A 13,001-nucleotide genomic window follows, 5' to 3' on the forward strand; every position below is an offset into this window, starting at 1 on the left:
CCAGTAGGCAAAGCATTATGCAGACCAGTTCACAGCTGGACATAGCCAGACTGTTGCTGGGTGGTGACCAAGACTCCATCAGGCCTGCCTCCCCCACCAACACTTTGATCTTCCTTCAGGGGCCCCGTTTGGGTGGGGCTGACAAGACACCTCAGTTGCAGGGTGAGGGCGTGAGCCCAGCCAGGACCTCCTGCTGGAGGCAGGGTACAGCTGTGTGAACACAGGTGTGTGTAGGACAGGCACACGTGTTAACAATGTGGACATAGCTACCTGTGCCACCAAGTCCTCTTAAGTCCATTTTAGTTGTGCATCTGACAACTAGCAGGTGAGTCCTAGCAGCAGTTGGGGACAGGGAGGGGACATGTGACCAGAGTGACAGAGGCCTTGCTGGGTTCCTGAAATATAGCAGCGGGAAGGCCTGGGGCCTGCCCCCCACACCCCTCCCCGCCCCATGTGAAGACAGCTGCTGGTGGCCCAGGTGTGAGGCAAGGGCATGCATGGGGCAGCTTGCTGGCCAATGGATTTTTGCTTTTAAAGTCAAATTTGGGACCTTGAAGTTTCAAGCCTGGCCATCACCCAACTGGCAGTGGCCAGAGGACCAGCCACCAGATCTCAGCACAGGTAAGGATCTAGAAGGAACAGGAGCCAGCAGTCCACCTGAGGGTGAGGGACAAGATGATCCAGGTGGGCAGTGGAGCGCCCAGGCCCTGGGTGACGGGCGAGTTCCTTCATGCCCTGGGCCTCCATCTCCCGCAGTCCCCTACAACCGCTGTAACACGTGACCACAAACGGCTTGAAACTCAAACTTTAGTCTGGGGTGTGGGATCTGACGTGGGCCTCACTGCATTAAAACCCAAGTGTGGGCGGGGCTGGTTCCTTCTGGAAGCTCCAGAGGAAAATCCACTTCCGTGCCTTTTCTAGCTTCTAGAGGTCACGCGTTCCTTGGTTCGTGGCTCCCTCCCCAGTCTGAAACCTGCAGTGCAGCCTCCCCCATCCCTTCTGCCTCCTCCTTCCACGGTAAAAACCCGTGATGGCACTGGGCCCATCTAGAAAGCCCATGACACTCTCATCTTGAGATCCTTACATGCAAAGTCCCTTTTGTCACGTAAAGCAAAATTTATAGGTTCCAGGGATGAGAACATGGACATCCACAGGGGCTGAGGCCCGACCCCATAGCCCAGGTCCCTGGGGCACCATCCCTCAGCAGCCATTGGGTGACTGCAGCTGCTGGGCCTGCCCTGCACCACACAGCTGGAATTACCACCAGGAGACGAGGCAAACAGCCTGTTTATTTGGGTTCAGAATTTATATAATTCTGTCCTGCCAAGCCCAGTTTCTCCCTCTTATGCCACTGACACCAGCCACCCTACAAGGCGGCCTCAGGCCAGGAGTGGCACCTGGGCCACTCTCCTGCCCAGGGAGTTGCCTGCCTATCCATCCTGCCTGGGGTTGTTAAACAGGTTAAGAGCAGCTGGAGAAGACTTAGACCCAGTGTGGCCGTTGTCCCTGAAAGCTCTCTGGGCGGCGGTCACAGGCCAACCAGCGGCCCTCCCCTGCCCAGGCGCTCTGTGGGCTGGGCAAATGGTCTCAGAGGAGGCAGGAGGCCCTGGAGTGGAGGGGCGCTGGGACAGCGGCAGTGGTGCAGGAAGCAGGAGAGCATGAGACGGGCCACGGGGGCTGAAGCCAACCCTGCTTTTATTTCACGAGAGCTTCTCGATGGCCGACAGGAGCTCGGGTTTCAGAATAGACTCCGGCTCGGCCCCGGCGGCCTTGATGTCCTCGAGCACTGCCGCATCCCAGGAGAAGGTCAGCAGGGCCGAGGGCACCTGTGGCAGGGAGAGAAGCCTCAGCCTTGCTCTGGCTCTACAGGACAGAGCGCACGTCTTAATGCTGACCATCTCATGCTGGAGCCAGGGCCACACTGTCCCGGGGCTGCTCCCTGCCAGTGACACCAGCAGCACCAGTGAGGCCCAGTCCTGCAGTCAGCCCCTTCTCAAAGCAGGGGTCCCTCCTATGGCCGGCCCGGGACCAGGGATGCCCCCGGCCCGGCTGAGGCCATCCCAGCCTCGGGCAGCAGTTGGGGCCTCCCACTCAGGCCACTCTCCAGCCCCCTCTGGCTCCCTCCAGCCTCCCCAGTAAATCTCCATGTTTCCAACCCTGCTGGGTTCCCCTCAGAGGCTCGAACTAACACGCCTGCCACCTTCCTTCCCAGTTTACAGGGGGAAAACAAGTGACTCAAGGTCACACTGTAAGCGGGAAGGTAGGACTGAAGCCCAGGCAGCCTGACGCCGGCCCTCTCCTAGCACCACCCCACACAGAAGAGCGCCGCCCTTGTGGGGAGCACGTGCCCACTCAGCGAGAACCTGGAAGGCTGTCACTCACCAGCCCGCACTCATTGAAAGCCAGGTTCTCGTCCTCCGACAACTTCTGCCCCCCGGAGGCCAGCAGCTCAAAGGGCAGCCAGTCGCTCTGCAAGGCCTCCCGGACAAAACTGTACAGTACTGCCACCCTCTCCCGGGCGTAGAAGGTCCCTGGGGTGGGGGGGCATAGTCAGAGCAGGGCTGGAGATCATGGGAACCCTCCCAGGACCCACCCAGCCGAGTTCAGACCAGAGAGACCTCCCGCTCCTGCCAGGGCACAGCTCACCCGCCGAAGCTATCACCAGACCCGCTCGGCCCCGCCTTTCCCCGCAGGGCCCGGCGGCAGGCAACGCGCACCTTGCAAGAGGCAGCCATCGGGCAAGCGCACGCGCAGCAGTGTGTAGGTGTATTTGCGCATCTCTCTCTGCTCCTCCTTCTCCCGCATGGCCTTGGTCCGCAGCATGCTCAGCCGCTCCACCGCCTCAGACCGGAGCCTCTGCTCCCGCTTGACCTCCTCGGCCGTGAGGCCAAAGAAGTCGGCAGGCAGGTCGAACTGCGAGGCCAGGGGTGAGGGCCGGAAGACGCGGCGCTGGCGGGCCAGTGTGGCCCGCAGGGGCTCAGCGCCCAGCAGCTGCTCCTTGTGCCTCTCCAGGCTCTGGGGCTGGGCCAGGGCGGCCTCACTGAGCACATAGAACTCTTCGGGGCCCTCTGGAGTATGCAGGGACGTCACTGCCACAGCAGGAAGACCCTGAGCCAGCCCTCCCCCACCGACACACACCCAAGAACGCCTAGGTCAGCCAAGGCCCTTCTCTACTCAGCTTACCCTGATCTGGAACTGCCAACAGTGCCTTCTGGAAGCCGATGGCCTCAAAAAACTCATGGGTCCCCTCCAGGCAGTTAATACGCTCCTGGGAGCAGAGCTGGAGGTCACACAGGGCCCTGGGCCTCCCCACCCTCCCCAGCCTCACGGCCCACCCAGCCCAGCGTCCCCCTCAGCGCAGAGCTAGCTAGCTACCCCAGGGCAGATCTAACCCCCCGCCTGGAGAGGCTAGGGTTTGCAGCTGCTCAGAGGGTGGGACCCCAAACAACAACTGGGGTGAAAGAGGAGCCAAGAGCCAAGACAGCATGGGGCAGTCCCAGTGGAGAAGGGCACACGCATGCTGGGTGCGGGTGTCCTGCCAGCAGCATGAGTGACATGGATCAGGGTGGAGGGACCCCACGATTTCTCCACAGAAGCCAGAAATGATTGTGTGTGTAAGAAATCACCGCACTGCTGACGTGTTCCCAATTATTCGAATTAAAGGAAAGCCAAAATATGCCGGGGGGGTGGTTACGGGAGGCCCACCAAATACAGACATCCTGTATGACCAACATTCACAAAGGCCCCTGTCCACATGCCACCTCTGCCCACCTCGACCCGCAGCCCCTGGAGGACCCTCCCACTGGCCCCAGCACCACTCTGGGCCCCCGTGGCTGAGGCGGCTTGGCCGCACCGGCTACACCGGGCTAGAAGCCACTGCATGCAGCCCTCACCTGGAACACCTTGTTCTGCAGCTTGATCTTCCGGTACTTCTCCTCTTCGGGGTGCAGATGGATATTATCCAGGTACCTGAGGCAGAATCGGGGGGATGGGGACAGGCGTGGCTTGGCTGCCTGGCTCCTCTGTACCTCCCACCCCCAGCCAGACAGCAGCTCAGAGCCACTGCCGGCTTTGTGGTAAGAGTGACTCGGGGGTGGGGGCTGCAATCAGACCTCACATACCCGGTGGAGCCCGACCCTGGTGCCAACAGCCTGGGTCAGCACAGGACACCCACGGGGGGGCCCGTCACTGTGCCTGCTCCTGAGTCCTGCCTCCCCTGGAGAGCACCAATGAACCACAGTGTCAGTGGAGTGAACAGAGCCGGAATAATGGGAGCTTGTGAGCAAGATTGACTTGAACACCCCCGACCTGCTTGGTCGGGGAATGGGGCGGCACCCTGCCTTCCTCACGTTGCTCTAATGATCCACAGGGAAGCCAGTGTTGAGAACCCCCAATTCGGTAAACCTCTCTGGTTTATAGACAAGTAAACTGAGGCCCAGAGAGGCCAAGCCCCTTCCCCACGGGGTCACTCCCAGGGCCAGGTTCCTGAGCCCCCTCAGCAGCAAGTCAGGCTAGAGGCCCACAGGGCTGCCCCCGGCGGGGAGGAGCCCCCGCTCACCTGGCGATGGTGTCCACGCCCAGCTTCACCCGGTCCCGGTCTTTGTTGAACGTGTGGATTTTCATGATGGAGGCAGCTACAGGGTCAGTGGAGAAATGCTGGGAGAGCAGAAAGGGGGTCAAGATGCGCTCGCCTCACGGCCTGGAGGCCGACGACCCAGGTGGCAGCAGTGATAACAGTGGACACAGGACTGTCTCACAGCCGGCCGCCAGCGATGTTTAACTGAAGCAAACTCAACTGGACACACTCGGCAGACAGCACCATCCTGGGCCTCGGGCCGGCCCTCACCTCTCAGGAAGAGAAACCGTCAGCAGCCCAGGTCATGTCACGGAATTGAGGCTGCCGACTGGCAACCCTGAGACAGGACGTGAGCCCGGACGATCTGGGCGGGCCCAGGGTGTCTTTAGGGCCCGTGAGGAAACGGAACCAGAGGGCAGCAAGATGGAGGGAGATGGCTTGGCATCCCGGCTGTGAAAATGGAGGAAGAGGCCACAGAATACAGGCTGCCTGGGAGCCGGAAAGGCCTGGAAATGGACTCTCCCAGAACGTCCAGAAGGAACGCGGCCCTTCTGCCACCAGTGAGAGCCACGTCGGCCTCTGACTTCCAGAATAAGAGACTAGACGTGTATGTTTGAAGCCCCAGAGTTTGTAGTGACTTGTGATGACGGTGGTGGGAAACTCAGACCCAGGGCAGATATTCAGGTATCCTTTTATTCTTTTTGCAATTTTAAGTTTGGAATTATTTCCAAACGCAGAGTACTAAAGGAAAAAAACATCGGTGTCTTTTTCATACGGGTTTAATGGCAGATAGTGTCCACAATAAGTAAGCGGGAACACTACAGTAGCTTTTACGTAAAACCAAAACCAGTGAACGGAAGAGACGCGTATCTGGAACATCTCTGAAAGCTACCCGCAGAGGTCGCCTCCCGGGAGGGAGGTGGAGAGGTGGGTGGAAGGCAGTTCAGTACAGCAGCTTCAGACCCCTCCCCATGCCTGCCCCCCTGTGCCGCACATAAGCATTACTTCTTTAAAAAAGTGAAAATGGACACGATGTACGCAGGTGAGAACATCAGGGGGAAACGCTGCCCGGACTCACCCACGCTCACTGAAGGCAGCTCTGACCCCAAAACATCTAGGGGAGGGGACGGAGGCCTGGGGCCACCACTCACCGAGGCAATGGCCTCTTTGACGTGGCTGTCCCGCTGGTCCTTCCTCAGGAGGGCCCCCGTGAGCGGGCAGATGAAGTACACTCCAGGCACTGCCAGGTGTGTCGAGCCTTCCTCTTTGGGCTCGGGCACCTGGGAGATGCGGATAAAGGTGTCTGAGCCCGGGCTGTGGACAGAGGCTGCCCGAGCCACTGAGCTGCCACAGTCCTGAAAGCACGGCCCTGGAAGCCAGATGTCCCTGGTCCCAACATGTTCCCCTCCGCCGTGAAACACCGTGGTCCGGGGACCGAGGCCCTCCGAGGCTGTTTTCTGGTCTGTGAAACATCTCTGCAGGACCAGCTCGGAATTCAGTGTGGCAGCTTTGGACACAGTGCTCAGTCAATGGCTGCTGCTGCTCCTGTCCCCGCACCTTGTGGACAGCGGGTCTGTGGTTGAGCGTCCACAGTCATGGTGCCCTGGATGAGTTCCGGCCTCTGTCTGGGGCCCTGGCCCGAGGCCACCTCTAGGGTTTCTCCCACGCTAAAGTCCAGGGAGAACTCGAGGGTCCAGCTGCTGCGAATGTGCTTTCTCCAGAGCTCCACTCTGAGGTTCTCCTCCTCCAGGAAGGCCTCCGCTTACGCCAGTCTCTGCAGAGCTCTCTTACCCCCCAAGAAGGCGGCACAGGGCAGTGCTAAGGGTACTGGCCTTGGTGTCCCAAAGACTGGGGCTCCCATTCGGTTTTGAGGTACATGACTGAGGACAGCGGGCTTTGCCTCCCTCAACCTGTTTTCTCTTTTGAAAACTGGGACCCGTAAGAGCAACCGACCAACAAGCTAATGGGATCCAGTCCCACACTCAGCACCCAGGCCTGGCATCAGGTGCCGAGCATAGAGGGCCCAGGCGGCACTGCACTGGTACAGTCCACCTCAACCTTGCAAGGCAGGGCTCCCCACGGCCAGTGTGACCTCTACCCACCCTGACCTGTCTCTGCATCCCATGTCCCCCACCAGGTGCTTCTAGCCCAAGGCTGGCCACTTATCTGGGGATGATGAAATGGCCAATTAGACCAAAAAAAGGAGGAACCTGGGGGCAGTCTGGCTCCCGTGCCCCAGGCCCCCTGGGGTGTCACCAGCCACGTGGATGCTTTTACCATGTTGGTCCCTGGGACTTCCGGGCTCCCACTGACAGTCGCTTCCGCTCGAAGTTCCTTTCTCACTGCAGGGAGAGGCAGAGACGGGTCAGTGTATGGATCCTGCTCTGTCCCCAGGGCCAGCCCTGCCCAGAGGACCCAGATCCTCCTACTGAGACAGGCTCACCACCACCCCCCACCTACCCCCGAGGCCAGCCTGAGTTCTAGTCTTTCCTCTAGCTTCAGGTCCTTCCTGGCCCCCAAGCTTCGCCTGACCACCTGAGGACCTTTGACCTCTTCCACTTGCCCAGCTTCGACCCACCCGGACTCATCAGACCCTTGTTCCTTTCCATCCTGCATTTCTCCCCTCACAGCTGTGATTTTAAAGCCCCCAAAAGTCGTTGGTTATGTAATTATTTGCACCCAAGGCCAAACAGGACGTGGGACCCGTGAGCACCCATGGCCCAGTGCTGCCGCAACCTGAGGCCGGGTGCGGCTCACCCTGGTTCCGGATGGCGTCCTGCGACGTGGGGCCCCGCGCCCTCGGCTGCTTCTGCTCCAGCCGGGCCAGGGCGGCGGCGGCGGCCATCTGCGCCTCATCGGTGGGGCCCTGGCGGGGCTGCCGGAGCGGCAGCTGGTTGGGCTTTTCTCTGGGGGCCTTCTCCCTGGGGAAGAGACAGAAGAAAAATAAGGTGATGCAGGGTCAGACAGAAGAGCTTCCGCCCCCTCCCGCTTCCACTCCTGTGCTGTCAGACCAACGCGTCCCTCTTTGCTAGGGGCCACCCACGCCACCAGAAGGCTCTGACACAAACATTAAGAGGCCCTGCCCCTTTGGGCAAGTCGTGCACTGGCCTGGGCCTCAGCGGTGTCACCTGTTAAATGGGGCAACACGTAACAGCACCCACGTACACAGGGACCGTCCCAGGGAAGTATGTGGGACAGCACCCCAATGTCTTCAGGAACTGATGCGACTCAAAGGTGTCGCTCCTGTCCTCGCTCCCTCCAAGTAGGACCACTGACTCACTGTCCAAACAGCGAGCAGGTGTGACATGCGCACGTCCTGTGTGCCGGGTAGCACGCAGCGTTCATGCCTCACGCCAACGCACACCCGAGGGAGGTCTCAAGATCCCTTCTCACAAGTCCTAGAAAGTCACAGCAGCTCAGACAGCTGTGAGCCCCGGGTTAAACACATCCCTGAGCTCTGGCTCACTCTCCACCCTGGGAAATACACCTGCCACGACCCCAGGGGAGGGATGGCTTCTAATCTACTTAGCAGGAAAAAGAGCTGGCTGCGGATGTGTCAGCAGAGAGAATGTGTCAGCAGAGATGTCCCTCCTGCCCAGGCCGGCTCCCGCCTCGCCTACCTTCCCTCAGGACCAGGACCGGCCCCGGCCCCGGCCCCGGCCCCAGCAGTTGCGACTGCTGCGCTACGTCTGCAAAACCCCAGGGGCCAAGGCTCTCAGTTCCCGGCCTCAGTCCTCCGCTCAGGTGCAAAGGCTGCCCTCTCTTCTTGTTCCAAGGTCCCTGAGACCTGCTTCCTGCCTATTCCGGCCCCTCCTGCCAGCCCTCTCCACAGCCGAAAAGGTCGAGTTGAAGAAAAAATGAGTCACCCACACCCGCCCCAGCCCCGTGTGATGTTGAGCTCTTTCTATAAAAATGCCGCTTTCCGGAACACCTCGCCCAACCCTCAGGTGGCTCCCCTGGGCGGCCAGAGGGCTCCCTCTAAAACTGAAGCCAGCACTGACCACACCTCTGCACCAAGTCCTCCCAGCACCTGTACAACAGGACCCTAAAGCCACCCGCGGCCACGCTGCCACCTCTACCTCCCTCATTCGCTCCTGTCTACGCTGGTGTCCGGATGTTGCACACGCAGGCCCAGCGGGTTCCCGCCACAGAGCCTTTGCACTTCCTGTGCCTCTGCCAGGAATGCTATGCCCGGAGGTGGGATGAGGGCAGGAGGTCTGGGAGGGGTAGAGTGCTTCGTGTGCAAGGGGGGCGGGGGACGAGGGGACAGAGAGATGGGGAGGGTAGGGAGGAAGGAAAGGGGAGTTGAGTCTCACCTCATCCAGCTTTGGCTCAAATGTCACCTCAGAGAGGCATTCCTGCAACACTATCCCCTGCCCTGTGATTTTTTTTCACCATCCAAACACCACGTGATCTGTCATCCCATAGGTACTGGTTTATTTGTCCGTGTCCCCCACTAGAAGGCGAGGCCTGAGAATTTTGTCTCAGCCACACTGAAACTGCTTGACACACGCCCTCCCGCACACCCTGAGTCTCCCATCTCGCTCCTCGAGTGTCGCACAAACCTGCGTCTCCACTACTTCCCGCCACTCTCCTCCCAGACCTCTAATCAACCTCAGGGCCTCCACCTCCTTCCTGTCCCACAGTCCCAGCTGCCCCAGCCGCCACCACCACCCACCACTTGTCGAACGGATGAACGGACCTCCTTGTCTGGTCTACCGCGCCCCACAGCCCCCTCTCAAGCTGCCCTTCTACCCTTCTCAGGCTCTCGGGCTCTGATTTTGTCCACTGTGTTTCTCCCCCGACCCCCTAGTCTCGGACCTGGCCCTCATGGGCCTCTTTTGTCCCACTCAGTGCTCCTCTCCGACGAACCCCAAGATCCACCAATCCTCAGGACAGATGGCCTGAGGCCCTTGCCCTGCACCCACTCCCCCTCACCCAGCACCACCGCCTCATGATTCTCTCACCGCCCAGTCCTGCCCTCCACCTGGCCCCTACCTCTTCGCAATCCCTTCTATGATTCCCCACGGGCCCCTGCCCAGGCTGACATCTTTCCTCAGTCACTCCCCATCCTAGGACCACCCCTGCCAGTCCCCTCTGGCTCTGGCTCCCTGCAGCAGCCCGCCCCAGTGGAACTTCCTTCTCTGCCCACCAGCCAGCCCTAGCATCCATCCTCTTTTCCTGCTCCACAGCACCTGCCCCATTGGCCCCACACACCTCCTCTTGAGGGTTCCAGATCTTGCACCAGGCCCTTCCCCTTCCCTCCAACCAGCTCCCGAGGCCTCCAGGCTGTGCACACCACCTCATACCTCCCAAGGTCACTAGAATTTCGTTCATCGACTGGCGTCCGCGAATTTGTCATTTCCCGTCGCGGACTCGCGCGTCCGCCTCCGCGCCCCTCCGTTCCTCCCCGGGACGTCGCATCGCCAGGCCACCGGCGTTCACGCCAGACTGGCACAGACCTGCCGACCCTCGCCAGCCCGGCGGCATGGTTCCTGATCACCGCGCGGCTCACCGGGTCCTCCCTCGCGCGGCTCCGCGGCTGGGGACGGACCCCCCATCCCTACGGACGCTAAACCTCTCAGGCTCATAGCTGCTCCGGGCTCCGACTGGCCCGGGTCGCCCTAGGGCCCCAGATCCGCCCATCGAATCCCTCAATGCCGCCCCTGCTCCCCGCGCCAGATGCTCCGTTTCATCAACCAACTCCCCGCCAATTGCGCCCGTCCAGATCACTCCCTGCCCCCTTATCTGCCCTCGCCCACTTCCCATATGCAGACCGGCTCCCCTCCCCTCACTCCCTCCTTCCCCAGCTCTCTGCCCCTGACTCGGGGCCTCCGCTCCCGCGCCCGTCCCCGCCCCCGGCTTACGCCTCAGCGCCCGTCACGCACCCCACTGACTCCGTGAGCTTCTGTCCGGGCCCCGCACTCTTAAACTTGATGTCAGACTTGATCTCCTGGAAGAATTTCTTCATGGCGGCGGCGGGCCCGGCGGCTGGGGGCCGCGGGGGGCGGGGGGTGGGGGGCGCAGGGCCCAGTCAGGGAGGGGCCGGCGGGAGCCAACAACCGGAAAAAAAACACGGCGCCGCCGGAAGTCCCGCCTCCGCGCCACCGCCCACGTGACAATCGGCCCGGCGCGCCTTTCTAGCCCTCCGCGTCTAGGCGACCGCTCTGATCTCTCGGTCCGCGTCTCGGTGGTTCTTCCGGACTCCGTTGCCAGGGGCGACGTGCGCGCTTCCAGGGGGAGGCTGGGCTTGGCGCCTTCCACCGCGTTCCCAGGCGGGTGACAGGAGAGGGAGCGCCGGCCGACTGACCCCACGGGGAGAGCGCTGGCCCTGCTCACGGCTTTTCCTGGCTCCCTGGCGCTTACGTGATAAAGTCCCAATTCAATTGTGGGACACTCAAGGCTCCCACAGCCCAGCCCCGCGCGGTGAGCCCCATAATCCCGCCAGTTCCTTTAACCTTCCTGAGCTTCAGGTTCCCGTCTATAAAATGGCGACAAGAATAGCACCTGCTTCCCGGGAAGATTTGTAAGCGCGACGATATAATTGGAAGGCTCAATAAATGGCAGGCGTTCCCATATTTTACTCCTTTAATTGAGAGCCGGCTCTGTGCAAACACTGAGGAAAACAGACAAAATTCCCTGACCTAACAGCTCATGGTTTTTTTGATGGAGTTGGGAAGGTATAGACAATATGATAAATAAAATTTATGGTAGGGCGCGTGGTGAATAAGCTATGCGGAGAAATATAGTGGAAAACAAATAGGGGACTGCAGAGTGGGGGCAGTTTGCAAGATCAAGGAAGAGGATCAGGCACAGAAAAGGGACATTTTTTAGACCACCAGTGACATTTGAATGTGTGCATTAGATGATAGAAAGGAGTTACTGATTTTTGTTTTTTTGTTATTGTTTAAGTTTTTTTTCCCCGAGAAGCATCCTGAGGCATTTATGGGTGAAATTACATATGAGATGCACTTTAAAATACTCCGGCCAAAAAATTCAACGCACGTACACACGCACACACTTTAGGTAGGAAATCTCATGGCTGCATTTCCTCCGTGCGGTAGAGTACGAAAGCGGTTGTTTCCCAAATATTCACTGAGCATCTACTATGTATCAAGCAAGTAGAGTCATAGCAGAGTACAAGACAGACAGGATCCTGATCATGAGAGGCTCAAAGTCAAATAGGGACACAACTACTAAACAGGTATATAGTGCCAGGTTGTGATCACTTCCATAAAGAAAAATACAATAGGAGTATTGCGGAAAAATCAGACTAGTGGGAAACCAAGCAGCACTTGGAGAGGTGGAGAACTCCGGTTTACTATGCCAGCGATCCTAGAAGAGCTAGCGCTCTAAAGATCTGGGTCCCAAGCTCAGATGCAACTTTGCTTTTATAGGGCTTATCCACAGAGTTACAGTTGGCATGGGCTGATTGGTTAATGTGTCCTCAGGTGGTTACAGACAGCGGGAGTTGCTGTGGGTTACAGGTGCATGGGGGATACTGTAGGTTACAAGCAGAACATGAGATTTTCAGACAGGAACTCAAGCAATACATCTGTTATCTAGAGAGAGTAAGCGAAAAGGGAAGATGAGTCTTCAGTTAATTTTGAGGTCATCCCGCCCTTCAGCCTATGTGACAAGCATGTCTACAGAAGCAGAACAGAGAGCTGATTATAAGGTTAGCCTTTTGAGTGGAAAATTCCTCTTCATTCCCCCCTTTTGATGCCCTTTAAATTCTTATAAGGCATCAACCTTTTGATCGTCCTGGGCCAGGGGCGGGTACCTCCACAGCATGAGGACCTTTGCTGCCGTTTTTCTTTCTCCTACAGCCCCTATGAGGGAGATAATTGACCGGATAACAAGAGGCAACAGACATGGGAAGAGGAGGCAGGCCCAGAGGAGAAGGGGTACTATCCCAACTGAAGTCTTAAGGCCACCAAAAGCAGAGAACCAACCCCCGAAGAGGTCACTAGGGTCCCATCCTTTCCAACTTTGGACGGGCACATGAGCTATTTTCCTAATATTAGTAGCTATGGCAGTCACAGCTTTGCCATTGTCACCTATTTAGAGACAACAATTGGATCGGTTAAATTTCAGCATACTCCTCCTTCTTTTGCTAGCAAGTAATCTAAGGCTAAACGGTTCTTATATATTGCCGCACGCATCTGGGACTGTTGCGTGGCCAGGAGTTTGAGGGCCGAGGCCGTCTGGTTAGTTATGATCTTTAGTACAGCCTGTAACGTGATGATCAATTGAGCATCTATATGGGGGTCATAAATTGGACTGGGCCCTGGAGGTGGTTCAAGTTTTGTCTGTTCTAGTACTCACTGTAGTCTCTTTGACTAGCCGGTCTCGGGCGTAGTCTGGGACTCCCCATCCATCTGAGATATCTATCTGCCCATAGTATGTCCATCTCCCTGTTGCC

General features: G+C 58.7%; 1 protein-coding gene across 2 annotated transcripts; it reads right to left on the minus strand.

Annotated features, from left to right (window-relative positions):
- Positions 1 to 1,269: 1,269 nt before the first annotated feature.
- UBXN6 (UBX domain protein 6) lies at positions 1,270 to 10,620 on the minus strand. 2 transcript variants are annotated; one of them, XM_039878389.1, is made up of 10 exons: positions 10,465 to 10,620; positions 7,334 to 7,497; positions 6,854 to 6,918; positions 5,728 to 5,856; positions 4,559 to 4,656; positions 3,894 to 3,969; positions 3,184 to 3,268; positions 2,718 to 3,068; positions 2,383 to 2,531; positions 1,270 to 1,826 (listed from the first exon to the last, which is right to left on the minus strand). In XM_039878389.1, exons 1-10 carry the CDS (start codon positions 10,545 to 10,547, stop codon positions 1,701 to 1,703), a joined length of 1,326 nt encoding a protein of 441 aa, XP_039734323.1. In that variant the 5' UTR covers positions 10,548 to 10,620; the 3' UTR covers positions 1,270 to 1,700. The 2 variants fall into 2 exon arrangements, with proteins under 2 accessions (XP_039734323.1, XP_039734324.1); XM_039878390.1 differs by lacking the exon at positions 10,465 to 10,620 and adding an exon at positions 8,893 to 9,271.
- Positions 10,621 to 13,001: the final 2,381 nt, after the last annotated feature.

This window comes from Pteropus medius, unplaced genomic scaffold (genome assembly GCF_902729225.1).
Source record: "Pteropus medius unplaced genomic scaffold, Ma_sr-lr_union100, whole genome shotgun sequence".
Classification (NCBI taxonomy): Eukaryota; Metazoa; Chordata; class Mammalia; order Chiroptera; family Pteropodidae; genus Pteropus; species Pteropus medius.